At 44.5% G+C, this 25,040-nt stretch overlaps 1 protein-coding gene across 2 annotated transcripts in view; it reads right to left on the bottom strand.

Moving 5' to 3' along the window:
• Nucleotides 1–24,382, bottom strand: part of ssbp4 (single stranded DNA binding protein 4) — an 89,071-nt gene extending 64,689 nt beyond the window's left edge. For both annotated transcript variants that reach the window (XM_026160143.1, XM_026160144.1), the window contains exons 1-3: nucleotides 24,229–24,382; nucleotides 11,396–11,468; nucleotides 4,768–4,829 (exon numbers count right to left, since the gene is read on the bottom strand). In XM_026160143.1, the coding sequence (XP_026015928.1) occupies nucleotides 4,768–4,829; nucleotides 11,396–11,468; nucleotides 24,229–24,284 (191 nt within the window). In that variant the 5' untranslated portion in view covers nucleotides 24,285–24,382. The remainder of the gene's footprint in view (nucleotides 1–4,767; nucleotides 4,830–11,395; nucleotides 11,469–24,228) is intronic.
• Between the last annotated feature and the right edge of the window lie 658 nt (nucleotides 24,383–25,040).

Here is a 25,040-nt window from a genome sequence, read left to right as displayed (position 1 = left end):
ACCTTTTGATAACTTTAGTAAAGTAAGACACCAAATCACCAAATTTCTTTTATAGTGTATTCGCACCATGACATAACTGACAGAATAAGGAAACCTTTGATTTCAGTTCATCCAACTCTCACACACTGTGCAAAGTTAAATTCGGCTCACTGCAGTAAACTGTATGCTTTTCAGATTTTCCAGGTTTCCACTGATTTGACTGTATTAAGTGTGAGTTATAGTAAAGTGCTACCTCCTAGTGTTGCATATGCATTGCTTGGCCATCACCACTGAAACTAAGACAGTGTTATTAAACTTGGAGCTCATAACTTTTTACTAAAAAGTATGAAGAAGAGACTTCAAACTTTAAGTCTACACAGACTTCTTAAACTGAGAAAGGCTGCAGATGCCTGTGACACAAAGCTAGCTAGCATGTTAGCAAGCAAGCAAGGCGCATCTTGTTTAATCGTCCTTGTTCTGTGCTTACACTTCATGTTACCGCCAAACAACTATCACAGCTGTTGAGGTCTCTGTCACTGTAGAGGATTTCACTGCTGGTGACGCTAGCATTAATAATGGATTATGTTTACATGTATTTACCACCACTATTCAGCCAAGAATCAAAAAATCCCCTGTTTGTGTCTCTTCCTTGTTACTGGAAGGAGACACAGATCCCGTGGGGGTTGAAACAGGAAATTCTGACAAATCAAAATGTGCTGAGCAACCCGCTGTGGTGACCCCTTATGAGTAAGGGAGCAGTCTAAAAGTAGCCTATATTTACATGTAGTGTATCTCCCCCTTGGAATATAAACCAACAAAATTACAGTTTAATCACCATCACTTAAAAACAAAAGAAAAAAAGCAATCAAGAGTGAGAATAAATGATTATTTAGGCAAAAATAAAGGGGACTAAACAGGATGAAATACAGAAGGATGTCAAAGAACAGTCCAGACATTTGGGAGCATCGGATGGCTACTCTCACTTTGTTTGCTCTGCCCCCACAAACAAGAATTTCAGCTAGAGGCTATCACAGAGAAGATCCCTCTACAGTACATACTGTTGTTGTGCCTGTGTGTGTGTGCACTGGGATGAAGGAGAATTCAGTGGCCATCCAGTGAAAACTGGTTAAAGCAATCGATTTTGGGATAAGGAGGAGACAACTAGCGGCGGCCAATAGAGAGCGAGCTAATGACACAATCAACACCTGCAGCCCTCACTGAGCCTTTTCTTTATCCGTCCACCCATAACAACAGACGTGGATGAGTGACCCCCGCTACCAGCCTCCCTCCCCTTCCCCCTTCTTAGAGCCACGCTCTTATTCTGAAGCCCCCCCCCCCCCCCCCCACCTACCAACCATCGGTGCCCTACAGGAAACAGCCACAGAGGCAAAGACAGAGGGAAGAAAGCCCCAATGAGACACTAAAAGGGGGGGAGGGGGCCGGGGTGGCTGTGGGGTCGGGGTCTTAGATTTGGCTTTTTAACACAAAAGAGGCTGGAATGTAAAGAGTTAATCCATTCGGGGGTCTCTCTTCCGCAAACAAAGGGACAGGCCTCCAGACAAAGGTTGAGGGAGGGGTGGGGGGAGAAGGGTGAGGGATGAGGGAGGCTGGTGGCTTTCCTACCATCTGGAGCTTTTGTTTTGGGGGAGGCTGGAGGTTGGAGGGGGGGGGGGGGGTGCCGGCTGGTTTAGGGATGGACAGGGGGCTCCGCCCTCTTTCTCCTCCCACAGCCAACCCCCCAGACCCCACTCCCACTGAGTATCCGTGTCCACGTGCTGCGTGGCCCAGACAGACGCCCCTTAGCTAGGTCATACTACACTTCAGCCTGCCCTGCCCTGCATGGCTAATCAGCAGCCTACTCTCCAACTGCTCTCTGACACACACACACACACACACACACAGTATCATATCCTGCACTACTGAAATATATCAGTACAGTGAAAATACACTAAAAGTGCTCAGTTTCCATTTGCCTCATACACACACGCACCCGTGCGTGCACACACACGGCTCCCTGAGCGCTCTTATTGGTTCAGGCAAGAGCAAACTTGGGCTGCACTGTATGTTTGTGTATGTCATTCTGTCAGTATTACTGGTAGTGATCCAATTGAGAGCTGTCAGGTTGAGAGAAGCCAGGTTCTTTAAGGGCCATTATGAACCGTGTCAACAGGCTACACAATCACAACACACACTGGGGCCTGGAGGATGAATGAACGAAGCTGCATGTCCGGGTTTATTACACAGGGCCAGCCAGGGGCTTTGGGGATGAGCAGGATAGCATGAATGACAAACAAAGCGGGCCCTGTCAAACCTCTTATCCCTTCTCTTTGCCCCTCCTGCTGCCTTGCTGAGGATTCAGCCTCTCAACCTCCTTGATGCTCTGCCTGCTCGATTCTTTGTCTGCGTCCGTTCCAGCTACCCAGCTTCTTCTGTCCTGCCTGTTTTCTCTCCCTCTTCGCATTAGAGTTGGATTTTCTATTAGCTGGCTGACAAGCGGAAAGGGGAAATCCTACTTTTGGGTGTTCTTATTCCTTTTAATTCAGACATGGAGGAAAAACATGGTACGTGCCAGGCTGTAATTCCACTGACCCTGTTCTTCCAGCCAGATAAAAAAAAAACCAGTGTCTTCTATTTACCCAGCATTAAGAGATCTGACAGATTTGTTTAAAGGAGCTGAAAGAAAAGAGGCACGGCCCACGTCAGAGCCTTGTTCCATTAAATGAAGCATCAGGCCAAACAAGCTTGAGGACAGAGCAGATGTTTTCCAACCGGGAGGCTCACTTCCCCAGAGGGGAGCAGGACAGCTGGGACGGACACGCAGAAGGAGGTGAAGGGTCAAGTGCATGCCAGGGTTCTTTAAAAAAAAGAGCGTTGTTTATTTTAGTTCAACCCGCTGATATTGCCACGCAGCAGGCGAGGTCGTGGCATGCTGTGACAAAAACCGCACTCCTTATCTTATAGTCATACCTGAGTCATCCTAAAAACACCAAAAGAATAAACACATTTCAAGGATCTTTTTACCAATTCACTGCAGCCATAACGTTTCTGTACAATATCCAACAGAGGTGCAGGTGAGATAGGAAGTCAGTCAGAACTATACTTCAAAATTCATCCTGCTACCTCTATCAGCAGTCACGTCATCAGTAACCACTAGTGACGCGGTTCCATTAGCAGCCATACATTCCCAAGACATGACTGCCTCCACTGTGTTTGACAGGTAATGAGCTCTTCCTTTCCTTTTCCGAATGTTTCTCTTCCCATCAGGCTGGTAAAAGTTAACCTGGGTTTCATCTGTCCAAACAATCTTTTTCCACAAGTAGGCACACTCTTAGATGTTTTCTGGCCAAGTCAAGTCTTATCTTGGCTGTAACCAGCGGTTTGCACTTTGATTGATCCCAGATGTGGACAGTGGTACTCCTGCCTCCTAAGAACGTTCTCTCCACATGTCCTTAACCAAGTAAAGAACACTAACATCATTTGGTTGTCTTCTGTGGTGTTTCAGGCCTTTGGTACTGCTGAGCTGGCCAATAAAAAGTAACTCTTGATTTGGCCACTGCTGAAGTTTTTGCTGTCCCTCTTATAGGTGTGTTTTTGGCTCAGTGATAGCTTACTCCACGTGTATCAACACTTCTTTGGACCTCACAGTCGACGTTCCAGAGAACGGATATCAAATTCAAGCTTAACACTTGGAATCAGCAGCAGATCGCTTATCTGCTCAATTTGTCATGAAAAAAAAGAAGAGGGAACAGGACTCACCTGGCTATGAGACTGCTCGTCAGTCTACGGTCTGATTACGTATGAGCCTCTGAAAAATGGAGGCCATTGTACAAAAACGCGTTAGGGTTAAAACTACTTGGATTAAAGCTGAACGTCTGCATTTCATGCACATCGTGATTATTTGATTTAGGATCTACCGCGGAAGATCACAGATGCGAAATTATAAAAATTATTTCTACGTTTCTAAAACCCCTGACTGGTGGTGGTCAGAGGGCCCAGTGGCACCAGTGTCCGGCAGCCTCGCCTCTGTCAGTGCGCCCCAGGGCAGCTATGGCTACAATGTAGCTTGCCATCGCCAGTGTGTGAATGTGTGTGTGAATGGGTGGATGACTGAATGTAGTGTGAAGCGCTTTGGGGTCCTTAGGGGACTAGAAAAGCGCTATACAAATGCAGGCCATTTACCATTGGACAGAGGGTGCTTACGTTCTCGCTGAATATTTTGAAAACCAAACATCTGGTACTCACAGCCACTGAGCTGTCTTTCCAACTTCCAACTGTCTTTGTTAATTTCATTTTTTACCCAATTTTTCACCCTTCGCATGTGTACAGCCCATTACAACACTATCAACATCTCCTCGGGCAGACTGTCTGAAAATATGTGCTGTTACCCTCATTTCGGAGGATAACAGATACACACTGCATCTCCCTACAGCTAGCTTTTTACTCAGTTTGGACTTACTATAAACACTGTCACAGGACAGAGGATCTGTCTCCGAATTTGACTCTAATTGAGCAGTGCACACACTTCAATGAGAGGTATAAAAAAGCAGTTTAAATAACAGACCAGGGGACGTTAACTCACTTGTCAGTCAGAGGGATGCCAGGAGTGCAGCATTTAAACATGTGTGAGATGATGCACTTAGCATTCCCTGCAATTACCGTCCTTCTCCACCTCTGCACTTCCTTTTATTCCATTAAGGGTACCTTTACAGTATACATGTGAACTGCTGGAAAAAACAAAAGCGTATGTAGCCAAGAAAAATAGAAAAGTACAGATCAGTGTATACATACCACCACCATGAGTGTAAAAATCCAGGAGGTTCTCCAAGCGTGATGTTCTTCTCCCATCGGATCTGTTAGAAAGAAGCAGGACGGAGAAAGAGGGTTGAAGGAGACAGAGGAGAAAAATGAAAAATTGGACACTGCAGCATATTTAATGCATAATGTAATCATTTTGCTCAGCTGTCCTCCCAACTTTAGACTGACAGAGCGACAGTCGCATAGGAAAGTAGGCCGATCAGATGCATGGCGCTCTGCAGAGCAGCGCGGTGCCGAGTTTGTGGATAAGAAACTGCGACTGTCTTGAAGCGGCGGTCCTCTCTGCTGCCCTCACAAACCAGCAGAGCTCCTGTCTGTATCTGGACACCGAGATAAGATCCGGTGACAGATAGCAGACCAACTGCCTGCTTCACACACTCCTGCTAACACGACTCTACACACACAGACTCGTATATACAACCCGAGAGATCCTTCACCACAGTCAATGAGGACAGCATGACAGCTGGAAGATCTCCATTTCTTTCCTATATGTGCTCTGTCTTGTGCGCTAACACACACACACATATACATATATATATATATATATATATATATATATATATATATATATATATATATAGTGGGGCAAAAAAGTATTTAGTCAGCCACCGATTATGCAAGTTCCCCCACCTAAAATGATGACAGAGGTCAGTAATTTGCACCAGAGGTACACTTCAACTGTGAGAGACAGAATGTGAAAAAAAAATCCATGAATCCACATGGTAGGATTTGTAAAGAATTTATTCGTAAATCAGGGTGGAAAATAAATATTTTGTCACCTCAAACAAGGAAAATCTCTGGCTCTCACAGACCTGTAACGTCTTCTGTAAGAAGCTTTTCTGTCCCCCACTCGTTACCTGTATGAATGGCACCTGTTTGAACTCATCATCTGTATAAAAGACACCTGTCCACAGCCTCAAACAGTCAGACTCCAAACTCCGCCATGGCCAAGACCAAAGAGCTTTCGAAGGACACCAGGAAAAGTATTGTAGACCTGCACCAGACTGGCAAGAGTGAATCTACAATAGGCAAGCAGCTTGGTGTGAAAAAATCAACTGTGGGAGCAATCATCAGAAAATGGAAGCCATACAAGACCACTGATAATCTCCCTCGATCTGGGGCTCCACGCAAGATCTCATCCCATGGGGTCAAAATGATCATGAGAACGGTGAGCAAAGATCCCAGAACCACACGGGGGGACCTGGTGAATGACCTGCAGAGAGCTGGGACCAAAGTAACAAAGGTCACCATCAGTAACACACTACAACGGCAGGGAATCAAATCCCGCAGTGCCAGACGTGTTCCGCTGCTGAAGCCAGTGCATGTCCAGGCCCGTCTGAAGTTTGCCAGAGAGCACATGGATGATACAGCAGAGGATTGGGAGAATGTCATGTGGTCAGATGAAACCAAAGTAGAACTTTTTGGTATAAACTCAACTCGTCGTGTTTGGAGGAAGAAGAATACTGAGTTGCATCCCAAGAACACCATACCTACTGTGAAGCATGGGGGTGGAAACATCATGCTATGGGGCTGTTTTTCTGCCAAGGGGACAGGACGACTGATCCGTGTTAAGGACAGAATGAATGGGGCCATGTCTCGTGAGATTTTGAGCCAGAACCTCCTTCCATCAGTGAGAACTTTGAAGATGAAACGAGGCTGGATCTTCCAACATGACAATGATCCAAAACACACCGCCCGGGCAACAAAGGAGTGGCTCCGTAAGAAGCATTTGAAAGTCCTGGAGTGGCCTAGCCAGTCTCCAGACCTCAACCCCATAGAAAATCTGTGGCGGGAGTTGAAAGTCCGTGTTGCTCGGCGACAGCCCCAAAACATCACTGCTCTCGAGAAGATCTGCATGGAGGAATGGGCCAAAATACCAGCTACTGTGTGTGCAAACCTGGTAAAGACCTATAGTAAACGTTTGACCTCTGTTATTGCCAACAAAGGTTATGTTACAAAGTATTGAGTTGTATTTTTGTTATTGACCAAATACTTATTTTCCACCCTAATTTACGAATAAATTCTTTACAAATCCTACCATGTGGATTCATGGATTTATTTTTCACATTCTGTCTCTCACAGTTGAAGTGTACCTCTGGTGCAAATTACTGACCTCTGTCATCATTTTAGGTGGGGGAACTTGCACAATCGGTGGCTGACTAAATACTTTTTTGCCCCACTGTGTATATATATATATATATATATATATATATATATAAAATAAAATAAAAGTCTTCAGGTTTTCCATTCTCCACATTTCCCCAGTGCCGCCTATAATGATGTGATGTGCCGTATGTTGGTGTGGGCCTGTTGATTTAATGCTGCTAAAGAGCTGAGTGCTGCACTGTGCAGGAGAGCATAGAATGGCAAAGTCCTCTTGGGGACAGAAGTGTATTGTGTGTATACTATAAACCTGAGTGACTCTGTTTTTCTGTGTGTGTGTGTGTGTGTGTGTGTGTGTGTGTTTCTCGCTGAAGGAGGAACAGAGGCTAATTGAGGCAGGAGAGTCCAGGTGATGGTGCTCTCATTAGATGAGCAGGTGTGCGTGCGCCTTCAGTCTACCTGTGACGATAGAAGTCCCTTATCTACTGAAACATGCATGTGTGTTTTTCTGTGCACGAGGCTGGGAGATGCAGAGGCCAATAGATCACACATTTCTATCTCTGAAGGAACAATAAAATATAAAACTGCACAACATACAAGAAGCATTAAAGACGCGCTACAAATGCAGAGCACAGGACCAAATTCAGGCATGCTGTGTATCTTTGACAGCGCACTCTACAGCACAACAGATTAGCTCTTTTTTTTTTCTTTCGTCGTAACATATTTGATTTTTCTTTTGTTTTATTTACTTCTGGCATTTGTTAAATTTCATTATTGACACAGATATTTTCTTCGTTTGTGCTTCGTTTGCTTTCAGAGAATCCAGTGCACTTCCCACAATGCCACCAAGGCAAAATGAGAACTTTTAAAAGCCAGACACGAGTATTTTTCACAATGCACCGCAGCCCTGAAATTTTCTCAACGTTACCCGGCAGAGAATGCAAATGTCAATTGTGTTGGCTACTTACAGTCTTTCACCGAGCCAGCTCGCTCGCACAAATTCTGCGTGATGTTCGTCTGAGAGCGGATTGACCACAGAATTCACGGCAAGTGAGAGAAAGTCACGTGTCCCTCTCCTGACTGATAATAGTTTGAGCTCTGAGAACAGACTCACCGTTAGAGCTAGTCTACTAATAGAACGAAGGCTAAAGGTGGCTAGATTTTTATTAAGGCACGAGAAAGTGGAAGGCCAACCTGCTGCGTTTGCTCACATACATCATTATTACTGTTACTGTCATTACGTGTCCGATTTAAGTGGAAACCTCAGAGGCTGAAAAAAGGAGTGCCAAAAACCGACCCCAAAAGCGAGCGAGTCTCCACAGACTCCTATATTAATGTAGCCAGCTTCCCAGCATCAGGGTTCACAGGTTTGTCTCTGTGAATAGTTTCACCTGCATGGTGTGACTTTAGTTTTTAAACAACTCAGACATTTTAGACACTGTTAAGGCTCAAAGTTAGGAAGGTAGACAGCAGCAGCTGATTTTAGCATTTAAAAGTGTGGCTATGCTTCACTAGACTTGTGTTGATAATGATGATGCAAACATTGTGCACGTGCCGTGGCTCTCTCCGTCACTTCTGTGGGTAAAGGAAGCTGGATGGAAACGCCTGACTAAATGACAGGATGTCATCACTCTAACAGACTGATGTTACGCAGGTCATGTGACTGACTCTCAGCATATATAGAGACTAAATAAACCTGAAGACGGGCTTGAAATACTCAAAATCTTTAAGCAGCACACCGATGCAGGCGCTACATTTAAGACAACTGGCATCAAACTGACTTGGCAGTCTTAGCGTGCGTGCCTCGTGGATATGTGGACTCTTCTGCGTGTCTGCCGTTTTAATCCCTGTCTGGGTAGATGTTTTAATTCCTGTTTGAGGCCGTTTAAACGTGTGTACGGATCCGTGTTTGTGTGCCTCGGGTTGCACGCGACCCAGAACTTCACCCCTTTCCAGCGGCTCACCAATAACACTCGATCTCTGGGAGAGGATTCACCCACAAGGGCTCTGAAATCAGCGAGGCTCGCTGCAGCTCAGCTACTTAATCTCTCTGTGCCGCTCCACCATCTCTACTTCATATTTCAGACTCCTGGTTGTTGGCAGCCGGGCCGACCTCCAGCAGCCCCGTCCACCCTGCTGCCTGCCTGCCTGCACGCTGGTGGAAGCAAAGGCAAAAAAGACCGATTATATCTGACCGATGCATCCGTGTTCCAGGAAAGGCGATGTGAGGTGGGTACGTGTGTGTTTTTTCATTGAAAAGCTCATCATTTTCAGCAGAGCTGGGAGTGATAAAACTTTTTTATTGATTTAAATGAGGGATTTTGATATTTTATATTGACTGTGACGGTTCTTTTACAGCTTATTTTTTCACCCTGGTCAAGTCAGACATTTTTCCTCCAAAAAACTGATGTTTGCTATTTTGAAAACTGATTTTGCGGTTTGTTTATTTTTGTATTCACTGTTCAGTGTTATAAATACGCTAAACATGCTATGTTTAGCGTAAAGTACCTAAACAAAGCTAATATTACCGACTGATACCTGCAGTCGGTCACATTTGATTTTCTAAGAACTACAGTTGACAGCATATACAAACAAAATAATAAAAAAAAACTTTTTAACTCTATAACACTTTTATAACAAAAGAAACTGGAAACAGGTACAAATAATTATCTGATTTGGTCAGGTGCTTAAATCCGTTTCTAGTGCGTACAACAACATGTTAGCAGGGCTGCGAGTGTGCACGTGGCTTTTCTCCTGCACCGCTCTGCGCTTGTTGCTCATTCGCAAAACAGACCAGCTCGCATTCAGTTGGCTGTCACCAGTCAGCTGGAAATCGGCTGATTTCGGATGCTTAAGCCTCCTCGGAGACCATAAACCTCTGTTAGTGGATGTCTTCATTGAATTTCTCTTTTGGGCTGGGACTAATGTGCAGGAAGCCTGCTCTGAGGGTCAGTATCACAGATATGCAGCACACATGTGCACCAGCATCTCTACACGACTCCACCCTGACTTCATCTGATTAAACGACACATAAATCACGTCGGTATTAAAGTTGGATGATACAGGCCCGCCTTTGTTTGCCATTAAAGCCCTCTCTGCGTTGTGGACTGTATTAAGCGGAGATGAATAAAGCCAATGAGCAGCAGAGGTGTTCTCCTGAAGGAGGCCTGGACATGGGACCATTAGCAGGAAGGATGTACATTAAGGAAGAGGATGCAACACATTTCAAGGGCATAATATAAGGCTAATAAGTCTAGCAGACCTGAAACAAATGGTTAAGTTTGCAATTGTTTCCAATACTAAAGGTACGATTGGTTTAACTTGTTAAATGTCAGAATAGGACAGGAGCAACAGCACCAGCTTACAACATGTCAAACTGCTCCAATTTAACAGCTGATTAAACTGAAACTAATAATGAAGGGATGCTAATCACATTAAGAAGCCCAACTGACAGCATGTTTACATTGTCCCACATTAACAAACACTACAAAGTAGGGCTGCACGATTAATCGTTAGAAAATCGCGATCTCGATTCATACTTATGTGCGATCTCATTTCCAAATGACAACGATTTAAAAAAAAAAAAAAAAAAAAAAGACGATTGTACCGCATTTTGATCCGGGACGTAATCTGCATGAAAACAAGCGCTCACTCTTCCTGCTCAACAAATGACAAGGGCGGAGCCTTATACCACGTGATACAGAAGCTGTGCCGTGTGATGCTAAAATTAGCAGGGAAAAAACAACGGAGAGCACGTCAGGGATGACGAGAAAGTGACAGGAGAAAATCCGTCCCGGTCAACCACCCAAACATCAATAACGGGAACCTTTTACAGCGCTTCCCTATGCACGTCGAACTCCCGCAGGCACAAAGAAATTACGGAGGCTATCACTTATCACCTGACCAAAGATATGGCTCCCATCAACACTGTGCAAAACGAGGGATTTAGGAAAATGATCAACACCCTAGACAAACGCTACACAGTGCCGTCCCGCTACTATTTTTCTATTGTTGCACTACCTGCTCTATACACATGGAGACGGAATTTCAAGCAGTACAACATTTTGCGGCAACAACAAAACGTGAGACATTTGTTGTTTTTATGTTTATTTATTGTTTTTATGTTCAGTCTCAACTGTTACGAAGTTGATGTGCAGTTAATAAGTGCAATAAATATTTATACTGGAAAAGAAAATCGTGAGAGAATCGTGATCTCAATTCTAAGCCAAAAAATCGTGATTCTCATTTTATGCAAAATCGTGCAGCCCTACTACAAAGTACTGCTGTTATTCAGCAACTATAAAACAGACACACACACACACACAGGACTAGGCTCACTAACATGTTCATGTTTTTACACTTTCTTAAAGTCGGGACCTCAGCTGCCTGCTCGAACACATAACAGCTCATAATGTGAATTCCATTCCTAGTCATACAATAGAGGGGGAATCACACTCATCCTCGCTGAACAGGAAGTCAAACTAAAAGAGCTTCTTACCTCTGACAGGAAGGTCTGTGCTGATTTCTGGGCACCAACATGCAGCAAATACTCGTACACATATAAAGCTAACCTGAAAAACAAGAGCAGAGACGAGAGGAGGAGTGAGCGCTGAGGATCACAGTGAGCGTTCATTCAGGAGGATTTCAAAAGTGAAGGAAAAGTCAAACGTTTGTGCACAACTGGCGGAAAATCATCTGAGATGGCGCTCGGATAAACGTGATTTTACAGTACAGATATCATATACACAGCGACGGGGTGATGAATGTTTGATGCGCAGGTTTCAGGATGACTGCTGCTGAGGCACAGAGAAAAACATGGATGAAGAATATCCTCAGACAGGACTCCCAGACGCGAACACACCCTTGTGGATTCTACGTGTTAGAAATGATAACACAAATCACTCTTTAAGAGACAAAAATGATTCATTAATATAAACAGCAATTAGTTTAAGACGGAAGCACAGCTGATAATTATTAGCAGCTTTTCAATCACCTGTGAGACAAATCTTAAATCAAATATTGCTGTCTAAGCTCGGTCCATTAAAAGAAAATCTTTTAGGATCATCCAGCTAAAAGAGTAGAAACACAGCTGCTGGAAATGGCTGAGGAGGCTCTGCAAACAAGCCTTTAATATTACACTTCTGCTGATATCAAAAATATAGTGTATTCTTCTCACACTAAACAATAGACTTTATGTCCTCATATTTACACTTTGCAGCTCAGCCTGTATTCATCACCAAAGCTTTACTCACATGTCCTTTAGAGGGTTTCAGTGAGCAGGAGCCAATCACCGGGTAAAGAGGTGGGCTACACCTGCCAGTCAATCGTGTACGAAAAGACAGACAAGCTGTTCAAGCTCACACTCACACCTGCATGTGACATTTACCAATTAACACAGTCTGCATGTCTTTGTACTGATGGAGGCAACCAGAGCATCAGCACAGGGATAAAGACCCCAGTCAGCCGGCTGCTCCCAACCCAGAGCCTGCTATCTATGAGGCCTGATCACAAAGGATCAAACTACTGAGTTAAACTATTTATTCATGCACAGGAAAAAAAGAATAACGTTCGATTCTACTATTAATCTTTTTTTTAAAAATGCTGGTTCATGACTTTAAACAAGTCGTGCACATTTTGACTGCACAGTTTCCCACCAGTCACCAATAAAAACACACATTTTTTAACTTTTGCTGTAGAAAATGAATTCGACTCGTGTGATGTGTCGATCCGAGAACCAGTAAAAGTCCGGTTGCCTAGCAACAAGATGGTGGGACTTCATAAAGTCATCGCTTCCCGCCAAGAAACTGTACGACACATTCTTCTTCTCCTTCCTCTCTTGGCTGCTCCCTTTAGGGGTCACCACAGCGGATCATCTGCCTCCACCTCCTCCCATCCCAGCATCCTCCTCTGTCACACTAATGCTCTGCCTGTCCTCCTTCACTACATCCACCCTCAGAATCCACCTTTTCTCCTCCACACACGTCCAAAGCGCCTCCGCCTCGCCTCTCTGACTTTGCCGTGTCTGGCCACCATCCTAGAAACCTTTGATTTCGGTCTTGCTGCTGTCCTTCTTTCACAAATCACCCCTGATACTCGTCTCCACCTGCTCCACCCTCCCCGCACTCTCCTCTTCACCTCCCTTGTGCTTTGGATAGCTAACCCCAGGTTCACTACCTCTGCTAGCATCCTCCCTGCTGCACACATGTACCATGCCTTGTTTCTGCTACTTTTTATTCCTCTTCTCTCCAGAGCATACCTCCACCTCTCCAGGCTCTTCTCCACCTGTTCCCTACTCTCATTACAGACCACAACCCATTTCCATATCTTCATGGTATGGCTCCTCAGCTTTATTCCACTGTAGTTACTACAGATCTGCTCTTGAAAATCGGCACCGGCACAGGTCTCCCTTCCTCGGCCATCCTCGCACTCTCACAGCTTGTGTCCTGAGTCTGTACGACACATTATCCTACTACAAACCACCATGTCCTCTTTTTACGTTAGCTTGTGGAACATTAGATTAAAACCATGTGATTTTTATTTGAGTTTTAGAGGTACTGACAGGCAAATGTTGCATTCTGTGGACAGAGCCAGGTGATCTACCTGCGCCTGCTTCCTGTCTTTATACAGGATAGTTATTCGTAGTAACTTTAAACCCATTATGAACATTTCCAGCTCTTAGATTTCAGTCAAGTGAATTATCACGATTCATAGTTCAAAAAAATATTTATCTGATACGGAGCGCCGACGCAGCCGCTCGGTTCATCCTCCGTGTGAAACAAGCCGGTTTTCCTGCTCACCCTTTAAGCCGACTCCTGATTGGCTTCCCGTGGTGCTGCTGTGCATGCCTGAGATGACCACATTAAAGATATCCACTTTCACTGACATCACACAGAGGCGAGAGTAAAAAAAGCTCACGGTAACCTGAGCTTTTAGCTCACAGGGATCACTTGCACAACCTTAAATGAAACTCTGTCTGTGATTAATATGAGAATGTGCTGTGGTAACAGAATTAAACTGACAGAAAGTAAAGAAAAGCGTCTTAGCCCCGCTTCGATGCACAGATTTGAAAGTGGTATTGATCTTCTCAACTAGTTACAGCAGAGAAGGAAACAAACATATTTCTCAGTGGCTGCAAAGGACTTATTACAAACATAAATGTACTTTATATCATAAATAGCATCAGTTTTTAGAGACCAGCCAATTACTTTCTTTCTCTTCCCTTATTAACACTCATCCTACTGCCACTTGGCCAGACTCGCAAAACTCAGGTAAACAGTATTTACCAACATTATTATCACAAAGAACTCAAATACTGGCACCCACTCCCGGTTAGACAACAAATTCATCTGCATAAATCTGCATGGACGCACATGCTTCCCTCAGGTTCACCATTTCAGGACAAAAGCAAACTGCACTACTAAATATTTTTACTACGATGAAGAAGCGCGGACAGACGCCACACCATGCAGTCATCTATATTCAGCTCTCCCTGCTTCTACAGCACTGTGCGGGGAGGTGCTGCGCTTTTGTGTACGGTGGGGGCGATAGATTTTATGCTGATCACATGCATCAAGCCCAGACCAGACAGAGAGTTATGATGTTTGGGTTGTTGCTGGGTGATACTGAATGAATCAATAATGAGCCAGAACAGAGTTGAACAAGCTGACTCTTTATGTCTTTAAAGATGTCACTGCAGCGTCTTGAGAACTATCTGCTAAAGTGTTGCAGCTGGTCCAGACTAGTTTCAGCCAGACACGCGATGCCATCACCTGCGGTATTTCTAACATCTGAAACCATCCTATTTATGCCCACATCAGCGCCTAATGTAAACACACAGTTTAAGGAAAACATATATGTCGTGTGTATGTGTGTGTGGCTGTGTTTACATATCTTTGTAGGGACCAAGAATCAGAAGTTTGCTATGCTTGTGGGGACCAACAGCCCTTATAGGGACCAAAATCCCAGTCCCCATGAGTTTGAAGGCATTTTTGAGACTCAAATGTGGTTTTAGCATCAGGGTTACAATTAGGTTATGGTTAGGCTTAGGGTTAGGCATTAATTTTTGATAGTCAGGGTCAGGGTAAGCGGCTATGTGAATTAGCATTATGTCAATTAGATGTCCCCACAAAGATACGAAAACACGGTGTGTGTTTGTTTGTAAAGAGTCACATGTAGGAGCAAATTGTTTGTTGTTAATGTTTAATATTGATATCAGATGCAGCGACTGTTCTGCTGAAGTGCAAGTGATCAGCTCGGTGTTCAGGAAAATGCCCATCGCCTGTAACTAAGAGTCATCTGCGAAAATGTGCAGCAAAATCATTTTTATTTTTTAACAATTCAGAGGATTGTTGGCTCTAACATGACCCAGATTATGACTTTACCTTAAGCCGTGTTTCATTAGAACAGGATACGAAGGAAACGGCACTACTATGGTACTTATTTTAGTTTCATGTGAAATTTTTGTGCTTTTTAGCAAAAAATGTAAACTTCTAATGAGAAAGAGAAATACTATTTTCATCCAATAATAATAATAATAATATCTGGACGCTCCCTCTCTATCACACAGATATATTGTAATATAAAGGGTAAAGCATGTTTGGGCAGTGGAGCTGAATCAGTGTGTGGAGAAGGAGCTCCCCTGCCTGTTGTGTTTCGGAGGGTGGCGGGGTTATCTGTGATGGATCACAGTTTGTTCAGTGGCCTCCTCTCCACCACAGCTTCAACAGTGTCCAGTTTGCAGCCAATCACAGAGCACAACAGGCCTTGCTGCAAACCTCCATCATTTTGCTGCCCACACTGAAGGATCTCAGGAATCAGAGCCTGCTCGTCCTCTCTTCATATACAGCCTTCCGGTTCACTTTATTGCACGGTAATAATCACAGCAATCAATTTTTTAAACACAGAAAGCTTTGAAAGCTTCTTGTTTTTAGCCAAGAGTAACGACTGCAGCTTTGGCACGTGGAGCTAATCACGAAAATATGCAATAATGTGAAAACGAGCTGCTACAGAAACACTGATCACTTTAGTTGGAGCATCAAACACCAAAATGACTCCTTTGGCACGGGCGTCAATAACGTATGTAAAGCTCGAAAGAGTTATGTTGTTAATTATTTGAGCATTTAAACCAGCAGTGGCCGACGCGCTCCTCCAGTCAAAGTCTCAGTCGTGTGGGAAAGGACTCACGTGGAAGCAGCTAACCAAAGCCAACTCATGTCGCCTGTCCTTTTTCTCACATCTGCATTTTGGCAGCTGCACATTTAGAGGATGCCATTTGAATTCAATTCAATTTAATTTGATTTATACAGTGCCAAATCACAACAGCAGTCGCCTCAAGGTGCTTTATATTGTAAGGTAGACCCTACAATAATACATACAGAGAAAAACCCAACAATTATATGATCCCCTATGAGCAAGCACTTTGGTGACAGTGGGAAGGAAAAACTCCCTTTTAACAGGAAGAAACCTCCGGCAGAACCAGGCTCAGGGAGGCGGGGCCATCTACCGTGACTGGTTAGAGTGAGAGAAGGTATGCTAAATAATGAATCGCAATGAAACTGTACTTGCAGTTTAGCAAGGTTCAACAAGCGACCCTGTGTTAGATTTGTATTGTTGATTGTCATTTATGCTTAGAAATATTTACTTATATATGCTTAGAGTTTTGTAATTAGTTGTAGATTGGTAGAGGTTTTGATCCTTGATAGTCTGCAAACTTTGTGTGTATTAGACAGCACTTTGGGAGCATGAGAGGTCATACCGTGTCTTATTGTTTTATGGTAGGATTAACGTAGTTGCGTCTGTTCTAGTCTAAGTGCTCTTTGTTTAGATGAACTGCAGGACTTCCTCACCGTGTTATCTAGGATGAACCATATAGGGTGAGGGGGAGGCTACCCTCTTCCTGACCAAGGATGTTTGACCCTTTGATCAGCAGTCCACACACACACACACACACACACACACACACACACACACACACACACACACACACACACACACACAGGCAAGGTACTCTTTGTGTGTATGTAGACGTCATATGTTAATGAACTTATGCATATTCATGTAACCTCAATAAAAGAACAGTGGTACGGGAGAACGGACGAGAGCAACTGGGGTCAAGCGAAGGAACGGTGCCTGTCCGGTTCTCACCCGTGCACGAGAAACATGAAGAAGCTTGCCTACTTGTGTCTTGCTTTGCAGTGTAATTATATTGTCTTCAACGTTCCAGCGGATGGGTTCAAGCTACAAACTAGGGCTGGGCGATATGACCCAAAATTCATATCTCGATATTTTTTAGCTGGATGGCGATATAAGATATATATCTCGATTTTTTTTTAAGCCATAAAGTAAGAACAAAAAGAGAGTTCTTAGTCAAAGCTGTGTCCCAGATGTCACACAGGCACTTTTATTAACATACAGCACAGATGTACATGAAAAATTACTCAAAATTAAATTATGAGCATTCATTAAATAATAATGCTCCATAAATAAAAGAAAACAAGGTTGTTTTTGTGCTAAACAAAGAGCTCACAATTGTGCAGTCAAAATGTAAACTAAAAGACGCTGAGCGTAATAACAAAGACAGACAGATTTCACAGCTGCTCTGTTCCCAAGTTTTACTGCGTGACTGACAGCCTGGAGTTTGAAATCCACTTCATAACCACGTCTCTTACAGGTGCCATTTATGGTCCTTATACACACACAATACGGTAATATTACGTTGATGCACAGTACGTATCACTCCGCGAAGCTCCTCGGTAGCCGTAATGCGCCGACAATCTATCAAGCGGTGCAGCTCCGTAGCTTACCAAAGTCGTACTAAAACATTTTTTGACAGATTGCTGAGCGCCGTGTACCACATAAAATCGGTTCGCGGCCATCAAGCACAACCAGAATTCATACATAAGGCGCGCTATCAACTTTTGAGAGAATGAAAGGATTTTAGGGTTAGCGCTGTTAGCTCGTTAGCGCGGTTAGCTCGTTAGCATGTTTAGCTCGTTAGCACGTTGACGCCGTCCAGCCCCACGCATGGGGCGATGCGCAGTAACTCGTTAACGGAGATTTGCCGTGTCCGTCTTGTCGCTGCCTGCACGTGAAGCGATGGGGTAGGAGGGGGAGTTGTCTTCAGTGAAGGCGAGGCGGAGTAACGTTGCGTAGAGACAAAAGTGGACGAAAGAGAGGCAAACTTGCGGCTCCACAACTATAATTATAACGTAACATAGACTATATCGATATAAAGGATATTGTCACATCTTATATCTCGTATAAAAATATATCGATATGTTTTAAAAACTCGATATATCGCCCAGCTCTACTACAAACCTATCACCCTGTCTCCTAAAAATGACGTTCACACGACATTAAACTACATTCTCAGTGATGTTTCTGTGGGACAGCTAATACTGCTCCCACCTAAAAGTTTAAAAGTGCATAAACAACAGGACTTTCATACAAAAGAAAAGGGTTCGACTCCTGTATCCTACCGATGTTCTGGCACGTTTGTATTTTCTGTTTTTAAACTTGAAATTGTGCCTTCATTGCTCTTTAGTTTTATTTTCGCTCACTGTTTGTTTAGAGTTGGGACACAGCAAAAGATCATAGGTCAAAATAGACCCTTTCACAACCTCCTAAGAAGCTGCTCCATTTTACGTCAGCAGCAGAGCAAGAAAACAAAAATAGGTCTTCCTCAAAACAAGAAGACGGGACTGCCACATGTTGTAACGTTCAAAATCAACCCTGCCTTTGCAGTGCGAACACCCAGCAGCAGGCGCCAGGTCCTATATGCTGCACCTACGCTGTACAGGATCGAACAGATTCCCATGAGCACTGCGCCGATGAAATTTTCATGGCAGAGTCTGGTGTGATCTGAGGGGCTCCGTGCCCCAGCGATGGGCACCTGCCCTGGCTGCAATGCATTATTTAAAAACACTCATTCAATCCAGGCTTCAGGGGACACCTTTTGTTACCCTGTCAGAACCAGTAAGTGTAACCCGGCTGAGGAGGAGACATTTTTGCAAGCCGGTGGAGCAGAGCTTGAGGAAGAACAGGTAGATAAAGTAGGCGTGAGGGGGGTTAGCTGTGGCAGAGGGAAACTGAAGGTCAGGGCCTCGGCTCTTTGCTCTACGGACAGCACCGGTGAGAACGCTTCCCCGTGACCCCTGCTCCGGTTACACGTGTCAGTCAGGAATAAAAGGTGAGATGCTTACGAGACAAAGCACGAGCACAAACAGCCCTCTCCTCAGCTTATGCGCCCTCTGAAGAGGTTCACAAAGGAAATTTAACAGAAAAAACAAATTGCTGATGCAAATTAGTCGATGAGACATGGGAGATCAGTCTGAGTGGGAGGAAGAACATCTGACCTGTGCTTTGACTGCCGACTAAATATCAAGGCCCGTCACGTAAAGTGTGTCAGGCTGTATTAAAAGAGCCACAAAGCCAACTGGCAGAGCATCTGTCTCGTCCTCATCTTCTTTATCTTAAGACGCAAAATGATTCATAACAATTTTTAAACCATAAGCAGCTCCAAAGGAGAAGAATGAAAACCCTCTACAACATCGCTTCTGATCTTCCCTCCTTTCTCGTCGCCAACGTCACGCAAGCAAACTAAGACTTCGCTCCATGTCCACACATCAAGGAGATCTCTCCCACTGTCACGTCCCCGGGAAACACACACCTGACATTTAGCCCCAGGCTGTCCCAGCTCGCCTCAGGAGACAAGGGCATCTCGGCTGAGTTTAGCGAGCTAAAACACAGACAGTTAGCAAATTAACTCTCATGTCTTTGTTTCAATAATTCAGCAGCGAGAGCGGCGGCAGGCCAAGGAAGGAAGCGATGGAGGATGAGGCAGGGCCTCTAACTGCATCTGCTTTCACATACATGCCTTTTAGAAACAATAAATACTGATTTTAAAGCGCGACGGGATAAATATGAAACATTTACACCCAGCATATAAACACAGTACGGCTGTGCCCGGTGTGGATGCAGTGATGTATCACTTAAAGGTGAATGAGAGGGTGGATGCCCGTTTGAGACATCCATGATAGAGTGAAGCTGTTTCACTAAAGCTTATTCCCGCTGCGCAGCGGCTGTGTATATTTTTTGGGCTCAGTTATGGCATTTCCTTTGTCAAAACAAATCAGCGTCACCGAGCATGTAAACAGCAGTGGCTTTAGCCATGGGTTAATCCACACATTGTTAGACAAACACAAGCACACATGAAGCCTCCGCTCTCCCTCTCGGCTCTGTGATGTTACCTGCTGACAGAATCACGTGGAACTTTTCTCAGAGTTTAATAGTAAAACTGGATTTTTAACCCACAAAAGCCGTTTTTAGGTGAAAGAGGCAGACGAGAGCGATTGACTACCATCCTCAGCAGGTAATGAGGACGATAACATGATGCAACTTCAAAAAGGAGCTTTTGTTTTGTAACCGACGTATGTTTAGGAACACACAGAGCCTCGTTTGCTCGATCGAGGCTTTTTCCCGTGTGCTAATAAAAGGCGCGCACTTCTCATCTGTGTGCTCTGTTGCCAAACTGATTAACAACTTCAGGCACGTAGCTTCAATATTTATACTCTCTTCTTTATTTCAAGTGAGAAAACTAGCAAATTTGTGCGGATGCACCAGAAGCAGCTGACGAAAGGCGGCATTAATTGACTGTTGACATATCTGAATGAAAGCACAGTCAGCCAAAGGGTGCTGAGGGTAAATCGAGGGCTTCTTTACTTTTAGAGCAGTGTTTCTGCTTGTGTTAGCGCACAGCTCTTTATGCTTCCTTCAAAAGGCTAAAATGCAGATGGCAGAGCCATCTGTGTAGAATCAAAACCATGCATTCAGACCTGAAGATCCCCATTAAAGTGCATGTAAATACATGGGAGGAGTCGGGGGAGGAGCAGAGGATGTAAAGAAACCCATGTTCAAAACAAACTGATTAACTTTACTCTTGAAGCTCTTTCCCCGCATAAATCCAACAGCACTCGAAACCACACGGACAAACCGAGGATTAGAAAACAAACGCGAGGAGCAAGTTCTTTTAGAAACCAAACACGAGTTTACAAAAGAAGAAAATCAATAAAAATAAGGTGTGGCGTCGATCTGTGAAACATTTTTGTGAATGGCGCCTTTAATTAATGTGCTGGCTCCATCAGCGCACAATTCAAAGAGGTTCCAGTTACATAGGAGACATTAATACGGAAGCTTCTGTGTCACTCCCGTCCAAATTAAATTAAATAAAACACTGAAAAGTGCAGAGAATAATTAATTTCTCTGGCTGTGAGGGCACCGGTTCCTCCTCCACCTTTATTAGTATTAGTAGCTTGTTTTCGCTTTACAAGACGCCTCATCACAACAACGTTTCTCAAGGATCTGCAAAGAAAACACTCTCCCCCCCTCATTTCCTGCTACCTGTGATCTCAAGACAGCTGTATGGTGAGGCCTTGGTCGTGCAGCGGAATCCACAAAAGTGAGAAACGCTCGTGTGACTGTTTCATGTTGCATTTCTGAGCAAACGGGCTGGATTCGAGCCTTGGCTTCAAGGCTGTGACGGAAATAAAAAGCACACTGTACATATGTCACAACACAATTAACAGCAAAACTAAGAGTGCATGCTGGAACATTTTGTGTAGTGACCCTGAGAGCTACTGTACATACCTGCAGCGTTCAGTACTGTAAATACAGAGCAGCTTTATTAAACACTTCATCAAGAACAAAACCTCACAAGTCCTTCGGTAAATGAAGCACTGCTTTCTAAGTTAGGCTGCCACCTCGGTATTGAAGCGTGCTCCCAGTTACAGGCCCTTTTTAGGCTCCCTAAACAGAGCGGTGTAAAAAATTTGTGATTGTTTTGGTTCCATTATTTCCAGTGTGAGGTTAATCCCTGAAAAGCTCCAGCAGCTGGCCATCACCACATTTGTGACACCCCACAGGAAGAAAACATGCTGTCGATTTTAAATTATGCACGTGCACATACGTGAAACGTTTTAGGCACAAGACAAGGAAGCAGTTTAATAAAACACAATATAAACTTATGAGTAAATAGTCCCTCTATAACTTCTTCCCCTGGTGTAACTTGCGTGGCCTGCCCACAGTCATGAATCGTCCAATTGCTCTCAGCTACACAAGGAAAACATGCTTTGAACTAATTACATTTTTCTCTGGCCTTAAATATGTGATCTGATGTTCCTCTGCAGATTTGTGTGTCAAATCTAAGAGCCGTGCAGCTCCTTTAAAATCAAAAGGACACAAAAATAAAAGTGGGGAAACGTTCACACTTTATTATGATTAGAGCTGTTGTACAAAACCAAGAGCGTAAAGTCATATTATTCCTTTATAGATTACCTAACTGAGCACATCACACCATAATCTTCTACGCAAGAGCTGGAGCTGTGACGCCACACTGCACGCCTGCTTTAATAAGATACGAGCCCATCCGGGATGCCCTCTGTTTAATATCTGAATATGTAAAGAGTCGTATGAATATGTAAATATGAATATGAGGCAATTCAGTGATGCATTGAGGCAGCTGTTGCGAGCTCTACACTTACAAGGAAACATGTGTTGGCCCTGCAGGGCAGGTTAGGGTGACAAGACAGGTGAGCAGAGAGGGCAGGCGTCATCTGTGATGTGTGGACAACACCTGTAAGCCTGTGACATGCCGAAAGGACGCGAATATACACAGAGACGTAAAGAAAAGGTGGGAATAAATGCAGAAAAACAAACTCAGAAATGCGGTTATTCACAAGCAGCCTTAACGCAGCAGCATTCATCATTTCCAGCTCTCCAAAGACTTGTATTTCTTATGAGTTCAATTATTAATCTCCTCCTACACTATCATTTGAAATACATGCTGCCTCTGCACTGATTTCACTCCCAATAACACACGGAGCATAATCCACAGTCCCCGAACAAGCAACGGGAACACAGAACTCAAATGATAGATGGCTTTCAGCGTATTGTAAATAAACTAATGAAGCTGAGCCACACAAACAGGTGTAAACGCAGCCTCGGCGTCTGCTGGCGGTTCATGTGCAATATTAAAGCATCATATGCTGGTTCAAAGGTCACCCTGCCTGCTGTTCATGAAAACCACATGGGACTGTTTTCATTTAGGATTCACTCCTCAGCACACACACACACACACACACACACACACACACACACACACACACACACACACACACACACACAGAACTGCTCAATTTTCCAATAAACTGATGGGAATTCAGAGTGAAATCAAAGGCTTGTGGCACAAGGCATGCACAAAGTCGTATTCGAGGAAGCTTCCACTAAGCACATAAGCGAGCCACATCTCTAGGAGGCTTAATCAATTGAATATGACACGGCAATGCATCAAAAAATACAAGAGAGTCTCTAAAGAAATTTGGCTTCTATTACAGATGCATGAGGTGCAGCGGAACAGCACAGCCTCCCAGGACCTGACAGTGTTTTTAGATTACAATTGCATCCCAGCAGGGATCCCTACACTCTTCTAACCTCAGACTGTTTAGTGCTTAAAAATAGCTAATGATGATAAAACATAGCTCTGATCTAAAGTGCTGTGATGCAAAGAGGGTCCAACTCTTTGAAAGACATGCTCCAGCTTAGCAGGGACATAAAGGAGAGAGGGCGGCAGCCTCCCATCCACCAGAGACAGGGGCATTTAAAAGTTACACTGGCTTTGTGTAGTGAGCTCAAATCCTGGAAGGATGCACAGGCAAGGAGGACGATGTGGACAAATAATAAGGCACAGCAGAAATAAGCAATAAACAAAATTCTAATCATTTGTCCAATATTATGTGTTCACACAATAACAGCGCAGACTTCAGCCTAACGTTCCTCGGCGTCCTGCAAGAAGCAGCAGTTCAACATTCAGGCTCTGTTCCCCGTGACTGCAAAACTTTGGCCCCGCTCACTGAACTTTCCCTGCGTGGACCCGGCTTCACGCCTCGGGACCCCGCAGAGCAGGCAGCCCATCCCGCCCCTTGCTCCTGCCCCCTCCAGAGGAGCAGGAGCAGGCTCCTCTCCACGCGCGTGGAAGTTCTGATGCCGAGAGCCGCAACAAAGTATCAGGACGGAAAGGAAACGGCAACAGTGTCGCTCCCCACGAGTGACAGAAGTGTGCGCACGGCAGCCGTGTTTCAGACACAAACACGCAAACTGGAGCCACAAGCAAAGGAAAAAGTTTATCGCGCACCTCCGAGGGGGTCACGGGGAGGAGGGAGGAAAGAGTAGAGCGGCTCCTGTGAATTACCCTCGCTACTTTACAAAGTTGTGCCGCTCGCTCCTCCGCGCGCTCACACACACACACACACACACACACACGGCGGCTCGGTCACTTACTTTTCTCGCGCCTGGCTGTCGGAAGGGACGACGGCTCCTTTACCTTTGGCGTACATGCTGCTTCTGTTTTAAGACTTTTGCCCCACTCAACACCTGTCAAAGAAAGCAGCCAGCAAAACGCTCCATCTCCATAGCTACCCCTTTAGTGTTTTTACTCCCCCCTTCTCCTCCCCCTCCTCCTCCCTCCTCCTTCTCTCTCCTCTCCCTCCCTCTCTCTCTCTCTCTCTCTCTCTCTCTCTCTTTTTTTTTACATCTCCAACATTGGCCACAAATCAGGCACAGTTTCTACTGGGGGGGACTTGAAACCGTCCTCCGTTGGATTTTTTTCCCCTCCTCAGCCGCTGTTCCGCAGGCCTGCTCTTCCTCCCTCTGTTAAGCAAACGGTGGGGGCTCCTTAAAGGGAAACACACACTTCTTGTTTGCGGACCGCAGGAGGAGAGAGGAGGGGGAGATGGGAAATGCACGCTGGCGAGGACTTTGCTCTGTGGAGCAAGGTTTTTTTTTTCTCCTTTCTTCATCCCGTGAATTTAAATGTCAGTGCCCACTTCTAGCGCTTTCGCACCTTTACCTGTCGGTTATTTGTTTTAAACGTGGATTGTGTTAAAGATGGATGGAGGTGTTCTGAAAGGTGAACCCAAAGAGGAGCCAGCAGGGGGCGTCACCTCTAGTTATTTAAACACTGCTCGCTTTATAGAAGTCTATGGAGGGAAAGGTCGTCCATTACGTCCAAAGTAAACACTTTTTCATAGAGCTTTTGGGCTTAGTCCACAGTTTCGGGTCATATTGAATTAAGCATGATGTTCATTTTTTAA

Source organism: Astatotilapia calliptera, chromosome 23 (assembly GCF_900246225.1).
Source record: "Astatotilapia calliptera chromosome 23, fAstCal1.2, whole genome shotgun sequence".
In the NCBI taxonomy this organism is placed as follows: Eukaryota; Metazoa; Chordata; class Actinopteri; order Cichliformes; family Cichlidae; genus Astatotilapia; species Astatotilapia calliptera.
This window is presented reverse-complemented; position numbering and strand designations above follow the sequence as displayed.